This window comes from Leguminivora glycinivorella, chromosome Z, assembly GCF_023078275.1.
Source record: "Leguminivora glycinivorella isolate SPB_JAAS2020 chromosome Z, LegGlyc_1.1, whole genome shotgun sequence".
NCBI classification, from domain to species: domain Eukaryota; kingdom Metazoa; phylum Arthropoda; class Insecta; order Lepidoptera; family Tortricidae; genus Leguminivora; species Leguminivora glycinivorella.
The window spans coordinates 6,086,467-6,101,886 of NC_062998.1; the positions used below are offsets into that span (position 1 = coordinate 6,086,467).

General features: G+C 40.8%; 1 protein-coding gene across 1 annotated transcript in view; it reads left to right on the forward strand.

Moving 5' to 3' along the window:
• LOC125241773 overlaps positions 1–14,122 on the forward strand; it is a 67,186-nt gene extending 53,064 nt beyond the window's left edge. The window contains exons 2-4 of the mRNA XM_048150390.1: positions 10,156–10,285; positions 11,859–11,916; positions 12,010–14,122. Coding sequence (XP_048006347.1) covers positions 10,156–10,285; positions 11,859–11,916; positions 12,010–13,398 — 1,577 coding nt within the window. The 3' untranslated portion in view covers positions 13,399–14,122. The remainder of the gene's footprint in view (positions 1–10,155; positions 10,286–11,858; positions 11,917–12,009) is intronic.
• The last annotated feature ends 1,298 nt before the right edge of the window (positions 14,123–15,420 follow it).

The window sequence follows — 15,420 nt, forward strand, 5'->3', positions numbered from 1 at the left end:
CAAAAACTTTCACGAGGAAGTCCGTTTTCACATTATCCGATCCGATATCGGATGTTTGGAGGATTTCAATGGAAAAACTCCAAGAAGGCGCCTGTAACGTAAAAAGTCATAAAATACTTTTTCTTTGTTTTTACATCAAAAATGCGTGGTTAAAATATTTCGGGTTATTCAGGCCCACGGTTATAAGGTGTAGCCTTAGTCCGTTTCACATTATCCGATCCGATATCGGATGTAGGACCGACACCGCATACATTTAAGCCGCCATTGATTTTTATCTTTGAGATCCTTCCGACATCCGATATCGGATCGGATAATGTGAAAACACACTTATATCAACACTACGTGGCGTGGTATTAAGCCCACATATTTAGTGGAAGTAGTTACGAGTATAAACGAGACATTTTTCTTTGAACATCATCATCATCATCATCATCATTTCAGCCATTAATCGCCCACTGCTGAGCATAGGCCTCCCTTCGTGTACGCCACTCATCCCGGTCCTGGGCTAATCTCATCCAGAAGTGCCCCGCAGTTTTTCGGATGTCGTCCACCCAACGAGAACATAAGTTCGATCTTCCTCTAGTTAAATCAGAACTTTGCCGGAAATTTCACTACCACGCTTTCTTATTAAAGTGCCTAACAACTAACAACGTTCAGTCCGTATAAAGAGGTTCGTAGAAAAAGAAATCATTAATTATACCTAATAAATAATAATCGACGACCGGTCTGGCCTAGCGCGTAGTGACCCTGCCTGCGGTCCCGGGTTCTATTTAGGCATTTATTTGTGTGAGGCATTTATTTTTTCAAAGTTGCCCACCCCACTTTTTTTGTACATGGGTATTTTTTACTCGATTCATACTCAGAATCGCGAGGTCTTTCGATCCTGTTAGGTGAAAAAAAATGTCCCAAGATTTCCATACATTTTTCAAACTTTCCATTCCGTTACCGCCATACAAAATGTGTAAAAAAATGGTAACGGAATGGGAAAAAAACCTGGGGACACTTTTTTCTCCTATTAGGATTGAAAGAGCTCGCGATTCTGAGTGGACCCCACATAGAAATTTCCAAATCCAAAAAAAGTAGGGTGGATAACTTTAAAAAAAATGAGCCAGGTCTAAATTTTATAATTATAGTTGTGCTTCAGGTTGTTTTTCGGCTGTCTATTTTAAATCCTTGTAAGTGAAAGGGTTAAAACAATTACAATCTCCATTAATCGCTTATCTGGATGTAATATATTCCGGAGCAAGTTTACTTTGCTCCTTCAAACGTTTGCGGAGGAGCAAATATTCATCTTACCCGCTGGATCTTAGATGAACCGTTTAATTAAAGTTTTCAAGATACTGAGAGATTTAAACCTTTTTAGAAGCTGTATCATATAAAGGAAACCATAATTTATTATAGGACCAAGTTACACAGAAACTTATATAACATATCTATAAAATACCTGTTTATAATATCTAGTGTATATGTGGGAGGGCAGCACCATCGTCAAAGCCGAGCCATCGGGTGATGGCCTTGAAGCGGTGGCGTGTGCCTCGGATGCACATGCTGGTCGCGCGTATTACAGCAATGTTGATGCGTGCACGAAGCCAGCCTAATATAGTCGATAATGAACGGCTCCAACATTCAGAAATGGTTTCTGCCATGTGTTTCACAAAATTTGACATTTGGGGTGCGAAAACTCCGTCTACTGAAATTACGAGTGGAGTAAAGGTTGTATGTTGCATTTCGCAGGCGTTGTTGTATTTCCTTTGTTTTTCGGTTTCGGCTGTTTTCAAGACGGATGAGACGGGTTGTGAGATGTAAGAAGGATGTATCATATTATTATTTAGGTCGGTTCTTGTTTAGTTGTCGTTGCTAACCTAACCTAACCACAAAATTAAAATAAAGATATAAGATAAGATAAGATTAGTGTTATCAATTATCATTAATGGCAACTTTTAATTCAGCCCCTAACTGTCCTGCACCACAGTATAATAAAGAGTACTATCGTACAGTATGGCCACTCCCACTCCCAGCTAAAGTGCCGCCCACCCCCTCTCGGTTACCTCACAGTGACCGCATGTCAAAAACGCGAACAGTCGACCTGTCATATCTCACTCATACAAGCATAGTACGCGTTCACCTACACGAGCTTAGAATGTGTGCTTAGGAACGCGCCTCTTTCATATATTTGATCGCCAGTGTCCGAGATGTGCCTGCACTTAGCAAGCTTGTTCTGTACTTGAAAACTAAATTATATTTTTACTGAACTGTACTATATCGTCACTACTTTTAAAAAAACTTGTGTCTTCGTCTGTCAATGAAAAGAAAATTGTAGTAAGTATGTATGGAATGCATATAGACTTACTTCGTTTTAACTTTGAGGAACAGCGTGAGATACGAGATTTTTTAAAAGTAGTGACGATATTCCCTTTACTCAGCTTTAACTCAGCTCTATTATCTAGAAGCGAAGTCTCAAATTCCCAGAGCAAATTACGCACTAAGATGACGTTAGGGATGGCACAGAAAAGGAGGAAGCGGAAGTTTTATGTCATAAAAACTCCATTGATAAATAGCGTATACAACAACCTACTTAACCACAAAATTAAAATTTTGAAAAAACCCCGCGACCGCGACATAGTAGACCGATTTTTATGAAACATGGCTAACTTACACTCCCGACTAACTCAGCTTTCAAACAAAATAAAAACTAAATCTAAATCGGTTCATCCATTCGGGAGCTACGATACCACAGACAGACACACACATACAGAGACAGACAGACAGACAGACACGTCAAACTTATAACACCCCGTCGTTTTTGCGTCGGGGGTTAAAAATAGAGGTAAAACTACAGTTTGTGATTGAAAGTGTCTTTTACAGTTTAATTTTACGATGAGTAAGTTAAAAAATCGTGAAACTTACATTACGATACAAGTGCGAAAAAAAGGAAGTTCGAAACGAGTGAACGAAGGGAGTGTTTTAAATCGACACGAGTTACAAATTCCCTTTTCGCACGTGTATCGTACGATGTTTTTCAGTACAGATGGCCCTCCGAAGTTTCGACCTGACATATAATGAACCACTTCTCGCACTAGTGCGTATAAAAAACACCATCTGTACTGAAAAATATGTTAAACATATAGGAAATGTTAAAAGCTTCCCTTTTTTACGAAATCGTATGTGTTCAGCGCTTTGAGAATAATTATAATACTTATTAGAGAGCGGACAATCTTGTGTTTAATTTTCAAAGCCCAGGATCTCATGAGCCGTGGCAAATTCCGGGATAACGCAAGGATGATTAGACTTACGCCGTGTCTTGCGTGGGCGACGGTCGCGCGACCGTCGCCATCGCGTCTCATACTTCCATATCGATAAGGTTTGATTTCGTATGCGTCGCATCGCCGTCGCGCGACTATCGCGCGACCGTCGCCCACGCAAGCCACGGCGTTAGAGAGCGGACAAGCCGCCCGCGGACGTTTCGCAAGTGTCAAATAGTTCATTGAGCATAACTACTATACAGTCACAGTATAATAAAGAGTACTATCGTACAGTACGGCCACTCCCGCTCCCCGCTAAAAGTGCCGCCCACCCCCTCTCGGTTGCCTCACAGTTACCACTCAGTCACATCGTCTAACTTGCCGAATTTTCTGAATGAATATTCAGTAAATATTCGGTATTCGGCAAATTCGGCAAGTTTTTCAATGTTCATATTCGGCCGAATAGTTCGGTAACATTGCAGAATATTTACCGAATAAACAAAGTAAATAAATAGCGTAAGTTTTTCGTAAATCATCGGCCCATCTCTAATTTGATCCTTTGCTACACTTTTCATTTTTAATGACAACACTCAGTTACCACTCAGTCGGCAGTCACAGTTATCACAGTTACATCTATATCAGCATTCTAAGGAACTACCAAAGGGATTTAAAATGCGTTAAAATATAAAATTAAATCATTTTGTAAAAAAGGTAAAATAACGTAACATAAGAAACAAAAACCAAAATTTTCTTATGCACTAAATTATAGAAACATTGAGAGCCTTAGTAAAATAAATGTGCATCCATTACCAAATCAATGAAACGTTTTTAACTCTAAGCCAGGATTTAAAATATGACTCAACCGAATATTCGGCCGAATGTTCGGTTCGGTAACATCTGAACCGAATGTTTGGCCGAATATTCGTATTCGGCCCATCTCTAGTTCAAATACAAAACCTTTAACTCCGTGTCGTATCAGCCCTATCCGTGTTCTCACTTTCAAAAGCCTTTGTACCCAGGGTTGTCACTTCGTATAAATGTGAAATTAAGTAAGGACTTAACTGCAAGTTTGTGTGTAATACCAAAGAGAATAGAGCGGTTACGAAGTCTAAGAACGAAGTGTAAGTCTATTTTTAACCGACTTCAAAAAAAGGAGGAGGTTCTCAATTCGACTGAATGTTTTTTTTTTGTATGTATGTTATAAATACCAAGGACGCTAATACCGGGATTGACAAAGCCCATACGAAAAAGTGTACCGCTGAAATGAATGGGCCTTTTAGGGATAAAACTAGACGGAGCTCTTTCGCAGCCTGGAAGTGGCAAAAATCATATTTTCCACAAATATTTTTGCACGTGTTTATTTTTTGTGAGAACAAATGACATATTTCTTTTTTTTTTAAATAAATAAAGTAGGCATCGTCAGTGTTGTTATGATACGAGTAGTATTAAATAGGTGGCGCTAAAAAATCGAGGTACGATTCTTAGTATGAAGATTGTAAATCCTATATAAATCATCCTTGGTAATACTGAGTAATGGAACTCCTGCGATAGAATGGGAAATCTGCGTCACTGTCACTTCTAATATTGCAGGATTCTATTTCTAGACGACTACCTATAATAATTATGTTAGCGTAAAAGCACTGCGAGTGTATTGGATTGCAAGCAAGCGCTGCATTTTTAACGCCCGACTCAAAAACGACGGGGTGTTATAAGTTTGACGTGTCTGTCTGTCTGTCTGTCTGTCTGTGTGTGTGTGTGTGTGTGCTCCCGAACGGATGAACCGATTTAGATTTAGTTTTTTTTGTCTGAATGCTGAGTTAGTCGGGAGTGTTCTTAGCCATGTTTCGTGAAAATCGGTCTAGGTACTATGTCGCGGTCGGGGGTTTTTTCAAAATTTTAATTTTGTGGTTAGGTTAGGTTATTAGATTTTGCTTATGATACAATGGGATGCGTCGACATAAGGCCTGAGTTCCTTTTAGGGTCGGTTTTTCAGACGCCAGATAAATATATCTACCAGATAAAGTTATCACTATCCTTTTCATCACACGTATAAATGACAATGACAGCTAACATTTATCTGACAGATATTATTTATCTGGCGATTGAAAAACCAGCCCTTATTGTAGTAATTAATGTAAAAAATATTGTACGTGAATTATTTTGTACTAGCTTTTTCGGGCTTCACTCGCGTTAGAAAGAGACAAAAAGTAGTCTATGTCACTCTCCATCCCTTCTACTATCTCCAACGACAATCACGACAATTCGTCGCTCCGTTTTGCCGTGAAAGACGGACAAACAAACAGACACACACACTTTCCCATTTATAATATTAGTATGGATTTTTTAAGTATCATACACAATAATTTTGTTAATGAATAAATAACTAAATATGAACTATTATTTTGTATTGTTGTATTTTGTGTAGGCTACTTGACCCTTTTTTAAAGTCTGCCTTGTACATTGAGTAATTATTACTTCGTATAGAGGAGCTATAGCAAACAACGAACGTGTCACAGCCTGTAAGCTGAAGGCGGGGCGAGGGGGCGGGGTGTGAACCAATGGCCTGCTTCCGTAACGTCGCAAGCGCTACGATTTTACTCGGCGCTTACGACCTTTCGGTCGCAATGATGAGCCCTGCATAGAGTGCATAGATTAGAAGTCGTAGTATAGAAGTGACATGGGTTTACATGGGCATTTTTTAAATTTATGACTCTCAATTAGCGTGAGTTGTTAACAAAAAACATAAATCGCTGTTAGTTTTGTAATGATAATCAAGCTTGAAATCTGTATTTAAAACTTTTTTCACGTTCTAAATTTATATTATAGCTTAGTATAATTCACGATGTTTTTATTGAAATTCCATGCTTAATTATCGTTGCAAAACTGACAGCGATTTAACTTTTTTTTAACAACTCTGTGAGTCCCAATTTTTTTAAATGCCCACATTTTTTAAAGCTGCATACGGACTGAGCGTACATGTGTACACGTAGCCGCAACTGGATATTAGTTATTTATGTGACATTTGCATAATGGTAGGCATTAAAACATGAGTGTTGTTTTTGTTGTGTTAATAAGATAACATGAGTGTTTTAATGCCTAATTATGTATAATCGCACACATAACTTTATCTACATCCATGTATGTATGGGCGCGGGTTTATCGTCCCATAGAAAATTTGAATTTCGCGCGTTTTTATACTCTCATAATTTGCTTGACCGTCTACCTACCCAAATTCATTCAGGCATGTTAGGTACTGCACTTACATTTACATACTCACATGAAATTCGACACGCGTATTGAGAATCTGTTATAGACCGACATGTCGGAAAACTGCAATTCTGACAATAATAATTAAATAACCTTTTTTGCGTCGATAAATGTATATAATTTAATGTATGATAGGAAACTTGAACTAACTTGCGATATTGTCACGTCTGCTTTTGTTGCATTTTTTACTCTTTGGTTTCAACGAAACATGGCCGCCGCAACATGGCGCTTCGGCATGAGTTTATATTGATACATTTTTTAAAAAGTAAGCGTGTTTAAACAAAAATGCAGTAAACCTACGTATGAAAAGTCACTCCTTGGCTTTTGTTACATTTTCCTGAGTTTGTACAGTACCTCACTACACATGACGGCATTATTTAGACGAAATATTTTTCATTGCGATACGTCAATCTACCACAGCCGTTCGGCACAGACTAAGCGCGTTTGTGCTGATCAGCTCTAAGTGTTGTTACACAAAATCAAGTTGAGGTGCCCTCTCTAGTTAACATAATTACTCAAAGGCCTTGTATGATTAAGTACTGCCCAATTAACTGAAATAAAATATTGCCATAATTATTTTAGTATGAGTATTATGACGTAAAAACAGCAAAAAACATTTTTAAAGTATACTTTTACGTAATCAGGCGAAAACAACACAGTCATGTCAATCTATAGATTATCTGTGCATAAGGTCCTTCTACTTGAAAACAACATTTTCTGACTTTTAAGTATGAGGCATAAAGTTCATTATGTCAGTGATTGTTTTGACATAAAGTAAGTTCGGATTCGATGACGTCACTACATCGCTGAAAGCGTTTTCGGTGGCCAAAGTAAAAAAAAATACACTCATTTTTAATCGAAAATACGTAGTCATCATACACTTTTAGGGACTGGTCCCACCGCGAGCTAGTAAGCTATGAGCTATCGGCTATAAAAACGAACAAAGGATAATCACTCCCGTGTAAATAAAAGAGACAAGGCGATGTTTATAGTTACTAACCCAGCGGTGAGCTATCAAAATCGCCGTGTCTCTTTTATTTGCACGGGAGTGCTTATCTTTTGTTCGTTTTTATAGCCGATAGCTCATAGGACCAGTGCCTTAATAGCCAAAATCTATAAATATTGGTTTTTAATGTCAAATACTACAGAAGACATGTACTCGTAAGCATTTATTGTGCCAAATTTGATATGAGTCTAGTAGCCTATTGTGTTGACAGCCCTGACTTAACGCAGTAGCGCCGAGCGACGGCAATTTGTTCCTATGCACAATGAGCGGCGACAGAGGAGAGAAATTGATGCGTAACCCTTTGTTCCCGGCTACGCTTTACTATTTACCATCAAAGGTTAATGGGACACTCGTTACTGAATACTTTTCTTGAAGTATGCGGAAAAATAATAAAGTTTGTTCGTGTAAAGTCTGCAGGCACATGTAAGGTGAAACGAGTGACGACGGAAAGACAAAGAAACGCTTTATGTTTATCGATGCAGGCGGAATTGGAGTTTACCGCTCTTTAAGACGATATAGGAGGGGTCAATTCTCCATACAAACGCTCTCGACAATTTCCTCCCTGGTTTTTGAAGATAAAGCACTGATTTTTTCAACACAGATTATTAATATTCATCGTCTCAGAAAGTTATTAATATTATTTTTATCTGTGTCGGACCGTTTTGATTTTTTTGATACTCTTATTTTCAAAGACGCTATCCCACAGACAGATATCCCACAGGTCTAACACTATATAGCAGAGATCTATAGCACAAGGAAACCAAGAAAGTGTACACTAGGAACTTGTTCAGTGTTTACATGAGAACTGTTATTGACCGACTGACTTACAAAACGTAAACAAATATATCAAAGAATCGGTTGCTATACCAAATACAAATTATGAATTTATGACAGTATTCCTTCGTACTGTGGCCTCTTAGGCACAACTAGATTCTATCGAATATCTCATTATTATTATATTCAATACTAGAGCCCATCAAAAATTTCCAAAAACGGCCTTATTGATTATGGCGCAAGAAAAGGTGTGGTATTCAAAATTGGTAACAATTAGCCAAAAAAACTAAACGGTCCGACCCAGATAATTTCATTGTTATTCAGATTCTCAAATTTTGTTACGATTGATTAAGTTTTGAAGGAGCGGTCGAGAGCGGAACCTTGATTATAAAGATTTTTTCGCAATATCTTTTAACTGAGTTGTTCTGAATGGACAATTTTTTTCGATAAATCTAGTTAATAACACTAGTATATTTAACTAAAATTCCTAAATTAAAAAGAGGGCTCTTTTCTATTTTAGCATTTTCGCTCCTATAGCGTCTTAAAGCGGTGTTTTCTTTAAATATAGAAATATTCGTAACTGAATACTTTTCTTGAAGCATGCGCAATAATAGTCCTTACTAACCTTTTTGTTTGTGTATGTCTGCAGTCATGTGCAAGGTGAGACGTCAGAGATAAAGAAACGCTTTTTGTTTATCACTTATAAGATGCGATAACCTAGAGTTTTCCGCTCTTTGTGATTTGAACTCTTTTGAGTATTCTTTCGTCCTCTGAATTAGTACATTACGATACAAGTGCGTAAAAAAGGAAGTTCGAAACGAGTGGCGATAAATTAAAACACGACCGAAGGGAGTGTTTTAAATCGACACGAGTTACGAATTTCCTTTTTGCACGTGTATCGTACGACGTTTTTCAGTACAGATGAGCCTCCGAAGTTTCGACCTGGCATATAATGAACGACTTCTCGCACTAGTGCGTGAAAAAAACACCATCTGTACTGAAAATGTATTTTTAATTCTTTAACATCGACAACTCTTTGAATTGTCTGAAATGTTGCAATGTAAGTTGTATGGATATAAAATGTTTCTGTACACTATGCTACGCTGGATGGACGGTGTACCGCGCGCTGCAAAAGGGCATGGCGAATTTATCAATGATCATGATATCATTTACAATTTTCTCCATGCAAAGGCTAGTTTCCAACTAGTCAAATCAGCTTTTTTTAAAAACTAAACGATTTGCTAATATGGAATTACTATGAAATACTGAGGAGTGACGTCACGGTCAATTCATTTACTTTACATCTTTCTCTTTGACTTATTATGTTTTCACCACACCAACTGGTAACGGCTTACTTTGCTATTCGAAAACTGATAGCAAAATTTGCATTTTAACCACAAGAGTGCAAAGTAATTTCATACAAATTTTAATTTGAAATCTTAAGCTGGCTGGCAGAATTTACCTATAAATAATGATTTTGAATCATAAATATTGAATAAATGGATGGATTTGATTTAGTTTGATGTTTTGTTTGATTTAGTTTTGTTTGTGTTGGTGTGGTGAAAAATTTTGTGGTTCACTCGGTGGCAAAGTTTGTTCAACCTTCGTGCCTTGAAACCCTCGCAACGCTCAATATTCCACTTTTTGAACCACTCGCTACGCTCGCGGTTCAATATTAGAATCATTGTCGCACTGATATGAACGAGTGACAGAGAAACACAAAGCTTTTCATAGACTACGGAACATAGTCAAAGAGATAGTGATGACCTTGACCAGGCCGTTTGTTGTCTTCCTCTATTACATAATAAAGCTAAACAATGAAATGACAAAACCCTAGACTTTGTTGACATCAATTCGTTGTTCCAGGTGGTACAGCGGAGACGAATGAGTCCGAAGAAGAGGAGGGATGCCCTGAAGCCACCGAAGAGACGGAGACGGAAGAACAGCCAGATCCTAGACAGCACGTGCTGCCCATCTCGGAGCACCAGCCCCCCTTGTAAGTTAACTCCATCATGTACACACACACACACACACAGACACACACACACAGGCGGCACAGAGAGGAAGAGCAGGGATGCCCTGCAGCCACCGAGGAGACGGAGACCAGCTAGACTTGAGACAGCACGAGCTGCCCATCTCGGAGCACCAGCCCCCCTTGTAAGTTAACTCCATCATGTACCAGGCGGTACAGAGTGAAAGAGGAGGGATGCCCTGCAGCCACCGAGGAGACGGAGACCAGCCAGACTTGAGACAGCACGAGCTGCCCATCTCGGAGCACCAGCCCCCCTTGTAAGTTAACTCCATCATGTACCAGGCGGTACAGAGGAAGAGGAGGGATGCCCTGCAGCTACCGAGGATATGGAGACCAGCCAGACTTGAGACAGCACGAGCTGCCCATCTCGGAACACCAGCCTCCATTGTAAGACTTTTCCTAATTTTTCACTAGTATATAACATTCCTGTGTGTTATTTAAATAACTTATTTCATCACAGTAACATTGACACTTGAATTTCTGGGTTGATTAAGTAACATTGTTACTCACCGTCAAATGTCACTGTCGCGCGACAATTGTCACTATTGTAAAACAGCACACAATATATAATAGTACAAGTACAGAAGGCTCACTCCTTTGATGTTCACAAAATGCCGCCATTCAAAATTCTTACCTACATTAACAAAGAGACCGCACGCGAGCAGCCGACATTGAATTCTATTGCGCCGCGCGAAGGTTGTCACCAGTGAATGGGCCGCGAACTCCGGGAATCAGACCACTGCCCTAAAACTCCGCTGTACTTTAGATAACACCCACGCCATCAACGGACGCCCTCATATGTGGTGCCCTCGTGTTCTTTGTCAACACCAACACCACATAATGAGCTATTGAAATAAATATGTAGTGGGTACCTATCTGCAGTGTGACCATTAATAGCTACCCAAGAAAAAAGAGCCAAGGGGATAAGTAGTTAAAATCAGAAGTTCCCCCATAACACCAAATAATTTTTCATCACACCCGCACTTTAAGTGTGCTTTTGCACGCAGGCGGAGCGTGAGTTATAGAAAAATCGTTCTCCCAAGGGAATAATGAAATTTCTTGTACCGTACTTAACTTTTTTACATCAATTTACAAATTTTTCACATTGCGAGTGTGATGAAAAACATTGTGTGTAACTCGGAGAGTATGAATATTACAAACTCGAGTTTTGAATCGCTCCTGCAAGCCGTCGCTATTTAACTTACTCTCGTTAGTAATATTCAACTTCCTCCCCTTGTTGCACAATGTACTATTATTTCACTTGTAAAGCCTCCATCCTCGTTAGTACTTTTTCAGATAGCTTAAAGGAAATGCCGTTTTTTAAACAATATTAAAAGGTGAAGTCAAGTACAGAGGCCCGATTAAAGTGCTTTGAAAGTTTCTAAACATGAAACTCGGCTCTTGCCTTAGAGGCAATAAGGCCATGAGATTCTCAATAATATCTCTTTTCATTGAACTCTAACGAGAAACGAACGCGAGCAAACTTGAAGGCTAGTAACTTTCATAAATTATGTTACACGATATTATTTTGTTGCAGTGAGGTGTCGGCGAGCCAGCAGAATTTCTTCAAAATGTTAGATGAAAAGATTGAACAGGTAACAAGCTAATTCAATGAAAATAACTATCTATCCTAAATATGGCTAGTTTCGGTATTAAGAACTTGTCCTTATTGTCTATTTCCTCCCCAGGGCAAGGACTATGACTCGTCGAGCGAAACGGAAATCCAAGAGGAGGAGGAGCGGAAACGCAGACTCATAGAGCACTGGTGCTCTTTCTCGCAGTCTTCCGTGTGCACGCCGAGCCCGCCCACGCCCGCGGCGCGCCGCCGCATGACTCGCTCAGTGTCCCGCGCCTCCGAGCGGCAGTGCGGCCCCGCCGCCGCGCCGCACGCGCAAGCCTACCAGGAGTCGCCCCCCGCCCGCCGCGCGCACAGCGGCCAGCCCCACGAGTCTCGCCCCTCCACCTCCGCCGAATGGGAACACAACAAGTCACCCATGAAACGCACACAGAGCGCCGGCCCCTGCTGGCGGGGCGCCCCCAAGGTCGCCCCGATGCCCAAACCCAAAGGTGACAAAAGGGACGAACCCGTCGCCGGCTGCAGCAAGGACTCTCAAATAACTTACAATCCGACATTCCAAAATCACAGCCCGGCTCACTCCGCAAAGGGCCAGCCGTACATAGCTCAGCTCGTTTCGTACCCGATGGCCGCTCCGGCGTCGCCCACCAAATTTATCGCGCCTCCCGAAGAATACCAAGACCCGGACGTAAGCAGCGTTGACCGGCAGATTACGGTGACTCAAGTGAACTCCCAGACCCAGATCTATTACATACACGGGAACGCGGCCGCGACGGGGGCGCCCCCCGATATCGTGCAGCAGCGCCAGCAGACCGCCATACATCTACAGCAGTATGTCGCCATGAAGCAAGCCCAACAGCAAATGTTCAGTTCCTACATGCAGCGCAGCCCCCACGCCGTGTTCCCCGGCGAGGGGTACCCTCCCAACGCTCCTCGGATGTACGAGGGAGAGGAATTAGCGGCTCAGTACGGGTACCCCGGGCCGCGGCCACAGAGCGCGCCGCACCGGGGGCACGTGGACGTGGCGCACACGCACACGCCGGTCTGGAACCCGCTGCCGCCGGTGATGAGCACGCAGTGGGCCGGCGGGGTGGTCCCGCCCGAGATGCAGTACTACCCGCAGTCGCAGTTCGTGCCGATGTTCCGCGCCACGTCGGCCGGCTCGGCCGGGACGCTGACCCGCTACCACAAGAAGGAGGACCCGGAGAAGGCCGTGCAGAGCATCAACGTGGTGCGCGGCAAGCCGGTGGGGCAGATCGTGGCGGTGAGCGGGCAGGAGCTGGCGGTGAGCAGCGCGGTGAGCGACAGCCCCAGCCCGGCGTCCGTGTCGACGGACAGCGGCGTGTCGCCGGGCACCTCCGCGCCCAGCTCCAAGAGCTCCTTCGGCTCGACGCCGCCCACCGCCTGCGCCAACGACACCTTCGAGCCGCATCACAAGCCAAAGAAAAATAAATCTACCGTCAATCGCTCACTGAAAGTTTCCAAAAGTCTTGACGCTTAAACCTCTCAAACTTCGTTTTGTAATTATGTAGATTTTATAAATGTACTTAGTCTAGTCTTATTGTATAGTATAATAGTAATAGATTCCAGATTGTTTAAAATGTATTGTTATTATCAGATTTGTTTTTATCAATGTCAAAATGTGTAGTTTAATGGATTATGATTTTTCACGGTTGGCAAAAGAGGTAATGGAATGCAACGGAACCTCTTGACTTCAGTTTTGCTCGCGCTAACTTCGCGCAGATTACCTGTTGGGAAGCAACTTCGGGAAATTATAAGTCCAGTTACGAACTTTAACTATCAAATGAATGTCACTTATATTGTACTACTCGAATCCCCACATGTCCTGAATTCAGTCCTAATGAGGTGATAGATTAAGAAGAAATAAATTATTAAATGTTACAATAGAAATTGTGTCGAAGCATACTGGAATTACGCAAAATTCACACGCAGCAAAACTAGCCCTTAGATAAATCAGAATAAATCAGTAACTGTAGATTAAAACTACATTTTAGAGGCAATAGCTCGTATGCTTCGATACACGTAATTGTACTAGAACCTTCCACGCCAAAACTATAAGCTATGTAAATATTAATTAACAAACCACTAAGTACCTACAGCAAGATTTAAACATTCACGATTCAGTCAGCTTAGTTTTAAAAATTAATTATTCGCGATTAAGTCCCGTTAACAATAGCCTACTTGACCCTTTTTAAGGTTCCGTAGTCAACTAGGAACCCTTATAGTTTCGCCATGTGTGTCTGTCCGTCCGTCCGTCCGTCCGTCCGTCCGTCCGTCCGTCCGTCCGTCCGTCCGTCCGCGGATAATCTCAGTAACCTTTAGCACTAGAAAGCTGAAATTTGGTACCAATATGTATATCAATCACGCCAACAAAGTGCAAAAATAAAAAATGGAAAAAAATGTTTTATTAGGGTACCCCCCCTACATGTAAAGTGGGGGCTGATATTTTTTTTCATTCAAACCCCCACGTGTGATATATTGTTGGATAGGTATTTATAAATGAATAAGGGTTTACTAAGATCGTTTTTTGATAATATTAATATTTTCGGAAATAATCGCTCCTAAAGGAAAAAAAAGTGCGTCCCCCCCCCCCCCCTCTAACTTTTGAACCATATGTTTAAAAAATTTGAAAAAAATCACAAAAGTAGAACTTTATAAAGACTTTCTAGAAAAATTGTTTTGAACTTGATAGGTTCAGTAGTTTTTGAGAAAAATACGGAAAACTACGGAACCCTACACTGAGCGTGGCCCGACACGCTCTTGGCCGGTTTTTTTAGATTTTCTGTGAATGAAGTCATTCAGTGCGAAAACAACACTTTCTGATACTTTAAGTAAGAGGCGTAAAGGTCATTATGTCAGTGATTGATTTGACATGAATTCTATGACGTCACTACACGGCCGACAGCGTTTTCGGTGGCCAAAATTAAAAAAAAACTCTCAAACATGAGAGAATTAAAAATACGTAGTCATCGTACACATTTAATACCCAAAATCATTAAATATTGGTTTCTTATGTCAAATATTACAGAAGACAATCATGTATTGTGCCAAATTAGATATGAGTCTAGTAGCCTATTTTAATCAAGTACTTTTTTGAATTATCTTGTACAGTCACACTCTACAACCATGTCAAAATGACAAGCAGTAAGAAATTTCTTACAATCTGATTTATAGCGTGACTATGACATAGTTCTACAGTGGCCCAGGGTTCCAACTGGTTGACTGTACGAGTATATACACTCGTAGTCCGCAATATCATAGGACTATGCGCTAAAAGCATCGCTATGGGCATGACTGGTGCTGCCCTCATTTTGTTGGCTTTTCCATGTTAAATTGTATTGGGCCAATTAGTTCTAAAGGCCGCCGCAAGCATTAACGTTGGACATGCCCATATGATGTATTTAAAGGATCGATTTTCATGAAACATGGCGAACACTTTAAATACATCATATTCAGCTTTCAAAGAATAAAAACTAAATCTAGATCGGTTCACAGACAGACA